This window comes from Mugil cephalus, chromosome 4 (genome assembly GCF_022458985.1).
Source record: "Mugil cephalus isolate CIBA_MC_2020 chromosome 4, CIBA_Mcephalus_1.1, whole genome shotgun sequence".
In the NCBI taxonomy this organism is placed as follows: Eukaryota; Metazoa; Chordata; class Actinopteri; order Mugiliformes; family Mugilidae; genus Mugil; species Mugil cephalus.
This window is the reverse complement of record NC_061773.1, coordinates 15,923,377-15,937,045: the sequence shown is the minus strand read 5'-3', so window position 1 is coordinate 15,937,045 and position 13,669 is coordinate 15,923,377. Positions and strand designations below refer to the sequence as shown.

At 41.2% G+C, this 13,669-nt stretch overlaps 1 protein-coding gene across 1 annotated transcript; it reads left to right on the top strand.

Moving 5' to 3' along the window:
• Positions 1-3,155: 3,155 nt before the first annotated feature.
• On the top strand, positions 3,156-5,299 carry LOC125007018 (zinc-binding protein A33-like). The gene has a single exon (XM_047583572.1). The coding sequence runs from the start codon at positions 3,203-3,205 to the stop codon at positions 4,616-4,618; it is 1,416 nt and encodes a 471-aa protein (XP_047439528.1). The 5' UTR covers positions 3,156-3,202; the 3' UTR covers positions 4,619-5,299.
• The last annotated feature ends 8,370 nt before the right edge of the window (positions 5,300-13,669 follow it).

The window sequence follows — 13,669 nt, the reverse complement described above, 5'->3', positions numbered from 1 at the left end:
CTACACAGCGAGAACCCAATTGAGCACCGAACTTAAACGGAGGGAAATAAAAGAGACGCTCTGCTGCGTTACTGCTCCACGCTCTAAATCGCTGCAACTGAAAACAGCTGGGAGCAGGAGAGCTTTTATTAAACACGCCCACTACACAGGTGGCTTGTCAGTGGCACAAATAAAGTTTTCCCAACATCAATAAAAATAAATACAAGTACACAAATAACAATTGAGGGCACAATTCAACACTTGTCTTGTCTTGGGCCCAAAATTTCAGAAGCATGTGGAAAAGTACCATAGGCTATCTTGTTATGCACATTTCAGTGCATGTGTGGACTGAATTTGGCTGTGTTTTGAAATATGGTATCCATTTTTTTTCTAATATACCCACAGGGAACATTTGCAGGGGTCATTGGTGACTACTAGCGTCGGAATAGCTAACAGCCAATGCATTAGAAAGCCAGGCACATGCTAGCACTCTTGTTACAGTCAGCTCTCTAGTTGACCCTCTGGGATGCCACCAAACATTTGACTTCAAATGTTAATTTACTATTCTGCTTATTTTGAATGTGAAGTTTTTGGAGTTTTTTTTTTCCGTGTGAAGAATAAAGTTTAAATCTTGACTCTGCTATCATATCTTTAAACTATAACTGGGCACTGGTTTGTTAACTATTTTTTCTCCATATCTCAAGATCAACTCTTTCACCATTTGAATTCCTCTTCCATCTTTTCAAGCAACCACGCTTCACCCTGTTGTTTACCCACCAAAATGGCTCCAACAGTTGGACATTTGAACATTGGAGGTCGACAGGGACATACTTGATATCAGAAAACATCATCAAGTATCAGTCTTTGGCAATTTCCACATTGGTTTAATTTATTTATTTATTTTTAATTCCAGACATAGACTCTTGAGATTTCTCTGCCCATACAGACATGATTTAAATGAAACTAATTTATGCTACATAGCCAAACCATGTATACAACTATACTACACTCTGGATTTGCCATCTCTCCTGCGATGATTGCGGAAATCTTTTGTCAGGAGGTGTGACTGGGCATTAACCACTCACAAACCAGCTTATAGATGTGTATATGCATAAGATGAGATAAAGATTAAATTCAACTCCATTGTCACTGCATATTGCAATGATATATGCAATTATGTGCAGTTAAGTATCTGACCAGAAGTACAAATACCAAAAAGTGCAAAATTAACCCAATAATAGGGAACAAGCTACGACTATTGTTTAATTAAGTATTTTACAAAAATGGTATATATATATGTAAAAAAAAAAAAAAAAAAAAATATCTAATACTAATTTATAGATTGGTGTATGCAAAATGGGGGGTTGGTGAATCTGAATTTCTTTTGAGGGAGGGTAGTGATGCACCAGTGATGCGTTGAGACAGTGCAGTTCTGCTGTTGTGTTGATGGGCCTACTGCTGTGAAAACTGCCAATTTATGCCAGTGCTCCCAAGTGATTTCAACCCCCCTGTTCAGAGCCTAACTTAGCATTTGTTTTGTTGCATTGTACAGCACCAGCAGAAGAAGTGCCAGGTCCCCTCAAACACTCATTAAAACACACAAATTGTCATGTCTGCCATCGCTCCTGTGTTGATCTCACCTTTTTGACCTCCTAGACTATCCATACTTCCCAGCCATCACAATTATTGATATGTTTTGCAGCCTGACAACATCATTACATTCGGTGATCAATAACCACCACCATTGTATCAAATTATAGTTCTTTGTTATCAATACCCTCGGGTGTGTGTATTCATTTAGAGAGAATGGAGGATCAATAGGTGGCAGTGACCGCAGCCCAATATGAAGCCTTATCAATGCCAGGCACTACTCTGACAAATGGTAACGCACATTGATCAATAGGTCGTACAGATGATAACGTCGCCTCGCTCAGGTGTTGCCCCTCCATCAACAGATAGTACAGGGACAGAAATATTAGAGGAAAACTTTTCAGCTTTTCAGCTCGCTGAATCTTGGTCAAGTCTATTATGTACATGGGTTCACAATTGGCCTATTCATTCATTAATTTTCTGTAAACGCTTGTCCTCTGGAGGGTCGCCAAGCTGTCATTGGATGAGAGGCGGGGTACACCCTTGACAGGTCTCTAGTCTATTGCGCGGCTGATACAGAGAGACAGACAACCATTCACACTCAAACCCACGGCCAATTTAAAATAACCAATTAGCCTAACTAGCATGTCTTTGGATGGTGGGAGGAAACCAAAGTACCCGTGAGAATCCACGCAGACACAGGGAGAACATGCAAACTCCACACAGAAAGGCTCCAGTCGACTGATGAATTCAAATCCAAGAACCCAAGAACCTTCTTGCTGTGAGGCATCAGTGCTAACCACCCCCACCATCCCAGAATATGCCTATTGTCTGATGCAAAAAGGTTACTGTGACTTTATATTTAAACAGGAAGTGGTACTGTGCTATATTGTTATATATTGCACATTTAATTTAATTTAGTTTATTCTTGTGTTGAGGAAAAATGGTAGTTTTCATTACTAAAATAAATTCTAAACCACAAATCCCGGCCACCTCAATTATGTACATGAGTTTCACAATAGGCCTATACAAGGTATGCATTGATGCCACCTGGGGCCACGCCCCCCTGAGTGGCAAAAACATGGTGACAGGTATCAGTGAATACGGCAAACTTAAGGTATAACTTCATCAAAAAATACAGCATAAATAAACATTACCTGCCACTAAATGTGAACCACAACACCAGGTTTCTGTGCCTGGATTCCAGTTGTTTCTACATAATGCAGCGTTCCATTTACTTCTCTTTTCTTTGGCTTTCAGGAGTCTGTAAAAATATATTTTATCTTAAATTAATTTTACAATTTAGAAGCTATTAAAGGCTATGACTCAAACTAATGTGGCTATTCTCCATGCTCAACTGTCACTTTCGCCACTCAGTGGCCATAACCACAGAGACTTTGTTAGCTGTGATGTCAAGTGCATACCCTCTATTGTCTGTTGAAATCTAACATACACTGGCATGACAACATTCCACCATGGTAACCTGCCTCGCCCAAGGCAGAACTAGAAATACAGGTCATTTTTAATAGAAGAGTAACAACACATGACATGTTTCAATGTCATTTGCTCGTGAGGAGCTGCAGGGAAAGGACTGCTCACTGGATCATTGTTTCTTCCACAAAAAAAAAAAAAAATGGCTACACAGTCAGAAGAGGATCTCTCCTGTCCGATCTGCCATGACATCTTTAAAGATCCTGTTGTTCTGTCGTGCAGCCACAGCCTCTGTAATGACTGCCTGAAGAAATGCTCTGGAGACAAGGTGTGTCCGGTTTGTAAGATAAGTCTTTTACCGAGTGATCCACCTCGCAACTTGGCTTTAAAGAAACTGTGTGAGGCCTTCGTACTGGAAAGAGATCAGAAATCTTCCATAAAATCTGAGTCTCTCTGCAGTCTGCACTCTGAGAAACTAAAACTGTTCTGTCTGGATGATCAGCGGCCAGTCTGTGTCGTCTGTAGAGATTCAAAAGCACACAGCGACCACAAAGTCAGACCCGCTGATGAAGCTGCACATGATCACAGGAAGGAGCTACTGACACTCCTGGAGCCCGTACGGGAGAAACTGAAGATGTTTGAACAAGTTAAAGAAGACTGCGATCAAACAGCAAATCACATTAAGGTCCAGGCTCTGCAGACTGAGAGTCAGATTAAGGAGCAGTTTAAGAAGCTTCACCAGTTTCTACAGGAGGAAGAGGAGGCCAGGATCAAAGCTCTGAGGGAGGAAGAGAAGCAGAAGAGTCGGATGATGAAGGAGAAGATTGATGCTCTGAGCAGAGAGATAGCAGCTCTTTCAGACACAATCAGAGTCACAGAGAAGGAGCTGAAAGCTGAAGACGTCTCATTCCTGCTCAACTACAAGGCTGCAGTGGAAGGAGTGCAGCGGCGCCCCCTAATGGATGATCCAGAGCTGGTCTCAGGAGCTCTCATAGATGTGGCCAAACATCTGGGCAACCTGACCTACATCATCTGGAAAAAGATGAAGGAGAAGGTCTCCTACAGTCCTGTGATTCTGGACCCAAACACTGCTCATCCAGGCCTCGTCCTGTCTGAAGATCTGACCAGTGTGAGAAAAGGGGAGAGACAGGAGCTTCCTAAAAACCCAGAGAGGTTTGATGTTTTCAGCTCGGCGCTCGGCTCAGAGGGCTTTGACTCAGGGACTCACAGCTGGGACGTTGAGGTTGGAGACAGTGCAGCCTGGGTGCTTGGTGTGGCAGCAGAGTCTCTCCAAAAGAAGGGCGACACAGCCCTGCAGTCTGGATTATGGAGGTTAATGTTCTACAAAGGTGAATACAGAGCATGCTCTCTGCCAGGTCCTGATACAGTTCTGTCACTGAAGAAGAAGAAGTTCCAAAAGATCAGAGTTCATCTGGACTGGAAATGGGGAAAGCTGTCGTTCTCTGATCCCGACACTAACACACACATACACACCATCACACACACTTTCACTGAGAAGTTGTTTCCATACTTTAACACAGACAAAGAACTGCCACTGAAGATATTACCAGTGAAGGAGACAGAGGACAAGGTGTATAGGTGGTGGCCTTTTTTTTAATGTGACTTCAGTAAACAAGTAGTCAGTTTGTCTTACTGGGTATCAGGATGTGATTAATGGTAAAGAAAACTGTAATAAATGAAGATATGTGTGTCTTAATTTGTCATCTTGACTTTAGGTTAAATATAACTTGTGGGAAGCTGTTGGCTGTGATCTTGCACTGTTTCTGTTATTAAATCACAAACAACGAGACCTAACTGTGCACTTTATAACTGTGTAGTATTGAGAATCAAGTGTAATTTAGGACATGATTCATCACACATGTAGATGTAACCATCTCTAATTTTGTGTCTAATTTTCTATTTAGATTATTAAACAGGCTTCTGTTACTTATTCACTTTATTACATATTGGAATAACAGGAAATATACTTGAGTATCTTCTGCTTTTTAACCTGCAAACAGTTTCATTGTCCATTGTCACTCATTAGATGTGACCAAACCCAAGTCACACATTTAGGTAAGGTCTTACAGTCGAGGTACAGAACATCATTCTAACCTGTTTTAACTGGATTATATGTACGAATATAAAGTCAGCGCACGCATTCAGTCATGAGCATTGTGTCTTAGCAAATGTCTGCCATGTGGTTATAATGTCAAATCTGTTGTCATAAATAAACTCTATAACAGTATGAAATGTAACCTCAGTCTTCAAATTTGAAAATAAAGGTACTTGCCTATTACTTGCCTCATCCGAATGGTTAATGTTAGTGACAGAGACATTAAGAGCAATGCATTTTAATATCATTTTGTACCTTGTGTCATCATCATACAGAAAACCTCAGTCATGAGCATTTATGTCTCAGCTACTACCTGCTAGAGTAAATACATTTATAATGGGCCCGTTCACACCGGTACTAACATCCATCCCTCGCAATCTCACCCTACGCGGTCAGCTTAAAATACAGCGCGTGAACGCACTCAGGATGCATTTGAGTGATCTGATCATAGACAACACTTGGAGGTGGTGTGGGACAGATTTGAGCAATTTGTTTTGGTAGTGTGAACACACAGTGAGTCCTGGATCACATTAAAGACCTCCCACTCAACAGGGGTCATCCGAGGGTCAAACTTATTCACTCAGTAGAAAAAAAATAGAGTACAACTATTATGAATGATCACCTGAAAAGAAAAAAGTAACGCAAGTGATGTCTGACTTCGCCGTCATTCGCCGCTTCACACAGCACAGTTATGAAATTACTGTGTGCATGGAAGCTTTCAAGATGTAGTCTGAGTTTTGTGCAGCTCTCAGGACTAAGTGACACCAGGGTGGAGATGAATAAATGAAAAACCTTACATGTATGCTGTCAGTGAGAGAGAGAGAGAGAGATGCAGCATGTTAGGAAATATCGTATCATATCACGACATAGACACAGAAATCAGCCTGTTCATTGTGCTGATACAGCTGTGGGTATGAATCCATTAGAGTCTGTGCTCTGTTGAAATGCAGATTGTGTGAACAATTCACAATCAGGATATGACTTTCATAAACTTGAATAGACTGTTACTGTGATGTACAAGAGAGTAAAAATAAATAAATTAATTAATTCACTTTATATTTTAATATGTTGTGCAAAAAGCTGAAGCAGTTGATATCTTTGCACTTGGCAGGAATGCTTTCACCTGCTGAGCAACAGAAACAAGTCAGTGCTGAAACAGAAAGCGGCAACAAAGCTCCACCCCTTCCCTGACTCACCTCAGACAGATTCAGATGAGTTTATCCACTGAACAGACACACAGACGTTGAGACACGACTGCACTCACTGTCAAAGCAAAGCTAGGAAGTCTGCTGGGGGAAACGATCTACAGGGAAGAACACTGAGAATACAGTGAGTATGTGGAAAATATCCAGAATACTTTCAAGTAGTTCTGAAGCTAATGGAGTGAACTGACTAAAGTTGTGTCTTCATCTTCATTGAGAGAAAATGAGTTCACAGGCAGAGGATGATCTGACCTGTCCGATCTGCCACGACATCTTTAACGATCCTCTTGAGTGTGGCCACAGCTCCTGCAGACATGATGAGGTAATAATCCAGTAAAGAAATGCGAGAGAGATTGGGAAGAGTCTATAAAGTCTGAGCCTTTCTGCAGTCTGCACTCTGAGAAGCTCAAACTCTTTTGTCTTAATCATCTGCAGCCAGTGTGTGTCATCTGTAGAGATTCAAAAACTCACACCAATCATCAATTCAAACCAACTGATGAAGCTGCATAAGATCACAGACAGGAGGTCCAGAAATCACTGGCGTCTGTACAGGAGAAACTGAAGATCTTTGAATAAGTTCAAGTAAATTGTGATCAACAGCAGAAAACATTAAGGTCCAGGCTCAACACACAGAGAGGAAGATTACGGAGCAGTTTAAGAAGCTTCACCAGTTTCTACAAGAGGAAGAGGATCAAAGCTCTGAGGGTGTCACAGAGAAGAAGCTGAGAGCTGAAGAAGTCTCATTCCTGCTCAACTACAAGGCTGCAGTGGAAAGAGCCCAGCAGCGCCCCCTGATGGATGATCCACAGCTGGTCTCAGGAGCTCTCATAGATGTGGCCAAACATCTGGGCAACCTGTCCTACAACATCTGGAACAAGATGAAGGAGAAGGTCTCCTACAGTCCTGTGATTCTGGATCCAAACACTGCTCATCCAGACCTCATCATCCTATCTGAAGATCTGACCAGTGTGAGTCGTGAAAAGAAACTAAAGCTTCCCCAAAACCCAGAAAGGATTTATTTCTATCCCTCTGTTCTGGGATCTGAGGGCTTTAACTCAGAGTCTCTCAGCTGGGATGTCAAAGTTGGGAACAGTTCAGTCTGGGTGTTGGGAGTGCTAGCAGAGTCTGTCCGGAGCACATTAGCCAAGCCATCTAAGTTATTAAAAATTGTCTTCTGCGATGGTGAGTACACAGCAGATTCCAGCCGAGGTCCCCCCGCTGTGCTCCCAATAAAGAAGAGATTCGAGGGGATCAGAGTTCATCTGGACTGTGACAACCGAAAGCTGTCATTCTCTGATCCCGATACTGCCACACATATACACAAGTTCACACACTCTGGAAGTTTTAGACCGGAGACAATTTGTAATGTTATTGACACTATATAAATAAAATTGAATTGAATGTGAATATTTCAAGCACAGCGGAAAACTATTGTTGAACTGAAGGGAGACACTGTCTGCATATGAGGTAATGAAATGGTGAGTGAAATATTGCCATATTTCTATTTTTTTTATTATGATTGAACTGAGTGGTTACTTTTAATATAATATCTGTAGACACATACCCTGTAGTCTTGCAGCTCCTACAGCAGATGTTGAACTGTCTCCAGCCTCCATGCAAGACTGGCCTCAGGGTCGCAGCAGAATTCCTGCTGATAGAAACACAATACCACCTACACTCAACAGGGGTGCTCCCGCATAAGCATCGTTTTGCCATTCACTAACGTCAGGGTGGAGATCAATAAGTAATAAGTTGTGCGTCTGTACCAAGTCATGACGCACACACATAAAACAGAGCTGTTCTTGGATCTGGAGAAGTGGTAGAGACAATAGATGTTAAAATATTCTACTGGACCCCAGATGATGTCGGGGTTTATCTGCATGCAGAACGCGAAACTAAGATGGGATCAGGGGAAGGATTTGGAGACGCATGTTAATTTCAGGTCTGACCACACCTAAAGATGGTCGTGCCTCTATGTTTCTGAACCTTCACTTTTAAATTCTCACCAGAACCCTGGAACACACCGGTTAGAACAATAAAAATAAAAAATAATATATTAGATGATATATTAGATGTACAGAAATATTTACAGTCGCTGCACCAAGCTTCAATAATTAATTACAGCTTGACAAAAAAAATAAAAAATACAACCAGCTTAATGTGTAGAAGTGGTAGATTTTGAATATCATGACTCTAGTAGGAGTACAAAAATAAATAAAATACCCAAAAATATAATATAATATAATATAATATAATATAATATAATATAATATAATATAATGTGACTTGCACTTGAGAACTACATTACTGCACAGAACGGAATGATGAATAAGTAATAAGCGACCAAACAGAGGCAGGCGCATGGTGAAACTTTGTCTTCCTCTGCTTGGCAGCTTGTACCTGTCAGGTTGGATAATGTGCAGCAGGTCGCCTGTCAAAGGCAACGGCCTGCAAGGAAATTCAGGTTCAATCGTCGGCTGCTCAGGAGATTTAACCTGCAGCTGCAATCACTATCAACATCAGCGGCAGCTTCCTTCTCCCTGCTGTGTGCTTCTGTGCGTAAATGGGACAGTTTCTCCCAATTACAGTGCTTATTCTCCCTGGGGGCTCGGTGATGATACAGCACCAACAAATCGTTTTTTTTTTTTTTTTTTCACTGACTGTAGCTTTTATGAGTCCTTAGAAGTATATGTTGATGTCTGTGTTTACTATAAGCGGTTAAGGTTAGAAGGTTAGAGGGGTTAGGATTAGAGGGTTTGCCTATGTCTTGAATTGCTGAATCATTTTTGTGTGGCACAAATACTTTCAGGCAGCACTGTAGATATAAGCATGGGACTACAAGTTATCAAAGTGTTGTTGACTAAGCTGCCACAGGGGGGCAGTTTTCTCTGTGACGGCATCTACAGCATCAAACTTGGGCTTAACTGTTTTGATCTGTTTTCAACAGAAAATAGTCTCTAACCAAGGAACTCCTTCAGAGCCTAAAATAAAAATATTAAACATTTCATGAGGCTGTCTTACAGGTTTGAATGTAAGTGAGTGACTGACAACTGAGAGGCTGACATACACAGTGGCAGCTTGATCCTTTTGGAAAGCAGATGTTTGGATGTTTCTCAATGTGCATCCCACACAGCTAAGATGTAAATGTAGTCAAACAGCATTACACACTGTCTACATATCTAGGAAGTATGCAGAAACTGTCTGCAGAAACACACAGCAACAAGTGTGTTTCCACAGACAGGACAGACTGAGCCAGCCTGCAGCTGGGTTTAAATCAAATGGGCAACAACAAGGAGCAGCAGCAGGGTGGAGTTTGGACGTCATTATAAAAGATGAGTGAAGAAGTGGAGAAACTGTGGCTCTGTAGCCAGGAGCTCTGTGGGACAGAATTTACTATGAGAGAGAGAATGTGTGAAATACTGTGAGAGACATCAGTGTTCTTCATTCAAGTCAAATTGGTCAAGCAGCATATTATATCACTTTTTTTTGTTTGTTTGTTTGTTTGTTTTTTTTAAACAAAGAATAGAATAATGCCGTTATAAAGCCACAAAATCTGCACAGGGGTCAGGTCAACAAAACACTTTTTTTTTAGCAACACATTTTTTCATTAACTGTCTCTTTGAATACTTCTAACCAGTTTATTGTTGTGACTTTCCAATTTTATTATTATTATTATTTTTTACTATTGATGGAATGAGGATTAAGGGAAGAATTTATTTTACTTTGTTTTGTAACCTTGATGCAGTCTTAACTTTCTGAAGCTTCCTGCTCATGTCTTATCTCTGTAACAATGGGTTCTCTTGTCATTCAGGATCCAACCCTATTTTATGGACCATTAAATATGGTCCTAATGCACCTAATATACCCAATTATTTATGTTAAAAAAAATAAAAATAAAACAGCATATGTAAATTTGCCTTATTCATTCGATAAAATTGAGCCTGGGGCCACACCTCCGGGACATATGTGGACACTACAGGCTATCTACAGGCACAACCAATATGCTACGACGCTTTAAGCATCATGTCGACTAGTCACTGATCATGTGATAATAACAACATGGAAGCAAAAATAACAAAAGTACTACAGCAATGCACAAAATAAAAAAACACATCCACAGTATCAGAGAGAAGGAGGCTGCTTTTTAACCTGGCTGCACTGTCCCATCTTCCAATACTCTGTGGGGTGATTGTTGCAAAGCATTACTTCCTACTGTGTTTTTATTAGTGATGTCATCACTTGACTTGACTCTCACCACATACCAGTCAGCTTCAGCTTCCTCTCTATGTAGTTTACTTGTCACTCTCACCTCTCTATCTGCAACCACCGCGTGTGACCTTGCTCTTTATCAGTAAAGAACTGTGGCCTACAAGGCAGCGTCCGTGTGCTTGTGAGCAGGTGAGGTAAACAGACCTTGACAGCAATAATGCTCCGTGCAGCGGGAACAATCACGTCAAAGCAGTGGCTGAGAATGTAAACATGTGAACCTTTCATTAGTTCTGCACCCGGCCTCAGTTTTCTCTGTGAGTGCTACATTTAAAACTCGGTAAATATGAGTCAAACTCATTTTAGTTCAGAGGCAAAATACAGAACTAATTTGATTTTAAGTGGGTCGAGCCAGAAACATAATGGCATACTAAATTAAAAATAATTACAACTCCATTTTTTAACAATTTTTTTTTTGGTTTTAATATTATTTCCTTATTGATCCTACATGGAGAGATTTAGTGGAGAGATTCGTGTACACTAGCCAAAGGTTTGGACACAGCTTCTGATTCAATTGAACAAGAAGCTGTGTCCAAACTTTTGACTGGTTGTGCACATCATGAAAATGTTGCCATCTACAGTTTGGTTCTGGGTGATGTGTTCTGTTCGCTACTAAAGCAATGCACAAATGACAAATGGTTACTTTTATTGAAAAATTGCAGTTGAAGTCTTCTATATTTGCAAATTCATGGCACGCGGCGTTAGGGTTAGGGTCCAGTTAGGCAACGTGAAAATTTGAAGAAGAAGTGAATTGTGTGCTATTTTAAAAATGCTACCATGACCTACTGTGACTTCAAGAGACAAAACGCTGCCCTGTGTCTTTTGTTGCCTGCCAGATCTCAGCAGCGTTAGTCCCGCATCAGCTCAAAGCCCCGGCTGTCCGGTTCTACCTTCCCCCCATCTGAATAAAACATGCTACTCAGACAATTAAGTGTGAAACCAAAGTCAAATAAAAGAATAGATCCCAGCAGAATCATAAGAGTCTCTCATTTGTAGTATCCGTCCAACAAACCACTGATGCGTTGCACCACTTTGCAGAGCGTTTCGTCAGTTTTAGAGCAAAAGAAAACAACAACTGCAACATGTCAGTGGGTTTGCTTCTCTGCAGTGAGAATGCTAGCACAAATGTAGACAGACAATGCAAGAAATCCAAAAAGATGCCGAGATGTGAGTTTTTAAGACAATGAGCAAAAACATGCAACGATACGAAGACAAGAAGTACAAAAACAGAAGCACGAAGGGTACTGAGAACATTGTGAGATCTTTACAACACCTTACCTGAAACCTGAAAACCTGAAACCCTCAGAGCAAACACAAAAGCAACAGTAGCAAGGAAAGGCCTTTCAACAGGAACGACCCTTGACCAGAAGCCAATTCATACAGGTGAACCCATCTGCCCACGGTGAGGACTCCTCCTCACGTCTCCCACCATCTTCTTCTCCTCCCCTCCATCTCCGCTCCACCTGTCCTCTCACCACTGCTCATCTCTGAAAGACAGGTTTAATTATTCAGCCACATTGTGGGAGGTGGGGGCGACGGTTTGACGCTCGCTCTACTTGTCTCAATTAAAAATCCATCGAGGTCACGAATACACCGTGGCCTGCTTACGAGTTTCAAGGATGCTGCTGCTGTGCGGACGGCCTGCAGTCATCAGCGCTCATTAATAAATGTACCGATCTTGGTGTGCGGTGCCACCACAAAGGACTTGGAACTCTGCCGAGAGTCATGCAAGGTCACTGGCGTGAGGAAGGGTGTGTGGCAGGGCGCAGTTGAGCGTGCGTTCTGTTGTCGGGCACACAAATGCTTCACATTGTGTGGTCAACAAAGATGATTTAATCTTTAAGTACGTAAATGCAAACAAATATAATTTTGTTCACCTTAAGTCACCGTCTGAAGAAGTAAACATTGCAGTTAAAGGGACGTTTGATGAGAAGACCATTCTGTACATAATTATTATAATTACCATTGATTATGTGTACGGTACAACTGTGTTCAATAGTGTGGCGCCTGCTCCCTGTCAGGTTGGTGGATTTAAACCAACCAAGATGTTCTTATTAAAAGGCAACTTTGTTCAGATATTATGGAAAAGAAATCTTGAACAGAAAACACTTTTGTTTATGTCGTTGTTACATTTGGATTTAGTTCAAAACTGAGACAATTTCTAAGAACCACCACAATTACGTACTGAAATCTCTCACAGTGGCAACCAACACTAAATTCATTCAATAGGAGAAGAAGACCAAAATATAGACACACTTTCAACTTGGCAGTCGACATGGACACACTGTCGGACTTAACAAGTTTGATTCTGTAATTTTGGAACGGCATGAAATGCATTCTGGTACCATGTTCACAAAAGTTACCTGCCAAAGTGTCCTGGGTGGAACAAAAGCACTTCCAGGTATCTGGACAGCACTTGGTCAATCCAGACCCGTGCTTTGAATTGATAGTGCTTTCCCCACAGCATTGGTCTTCAACAGGGAGTTACTACAGGGGGGGTTGCAAAATCTTTGGTCGATTAGACATTTATATATTTCTATATTGAGAATTTCCCCCACAAACTAAAATTACTTTATATACAAATTCACATGAATGCAACCTATTTTAGTAAAGGGATAAATGGATAATTTCACACAGAATGCCACACTAGTCGAGACCTGTCAATCAAAACCTCCTGTGCACAGTAGGCCCCGCCCCTATCACTGCTGAGCCAATCACGAGGATGCGCATTACACTCTGGCTCTGTCAGGTTCCCCACAACTGACGAGATCCTATTCAGTCCCCAGGTGAAATCCCAGATGCATGCTGCTATGTTTATGTCATGTATTTTTAGGTTTAAGGCAGATAAAATAACATAATAATATTGAATGCAAAATGATAGTAGATGGGGGGTCCCTGCTTAATCTCTCATCAGGTTGGGGGTCCTTGGTCAGAAAAACATTGAAGACTCCTGCTCTGCAGGTATTCAGCTCCTCCCTGTATGGTGTTATTATTTATATATATATATGATAAGATTGTTTTTTTCTTTTTTTCTTTTAAGAACAGAGAAAGAACATGACAGTGTGATGCATCAGGATAATGATGA

What these genes read in the sequence shown, in the direction of transcription:
- LOC125007018 (XM_047583572.1), top strand. Translation starts at nt 3,203, where the DNA reads ATGGCTACACAGTCAGAAGAGGATCTCTCCTGTCCGATCTGCCATGAC.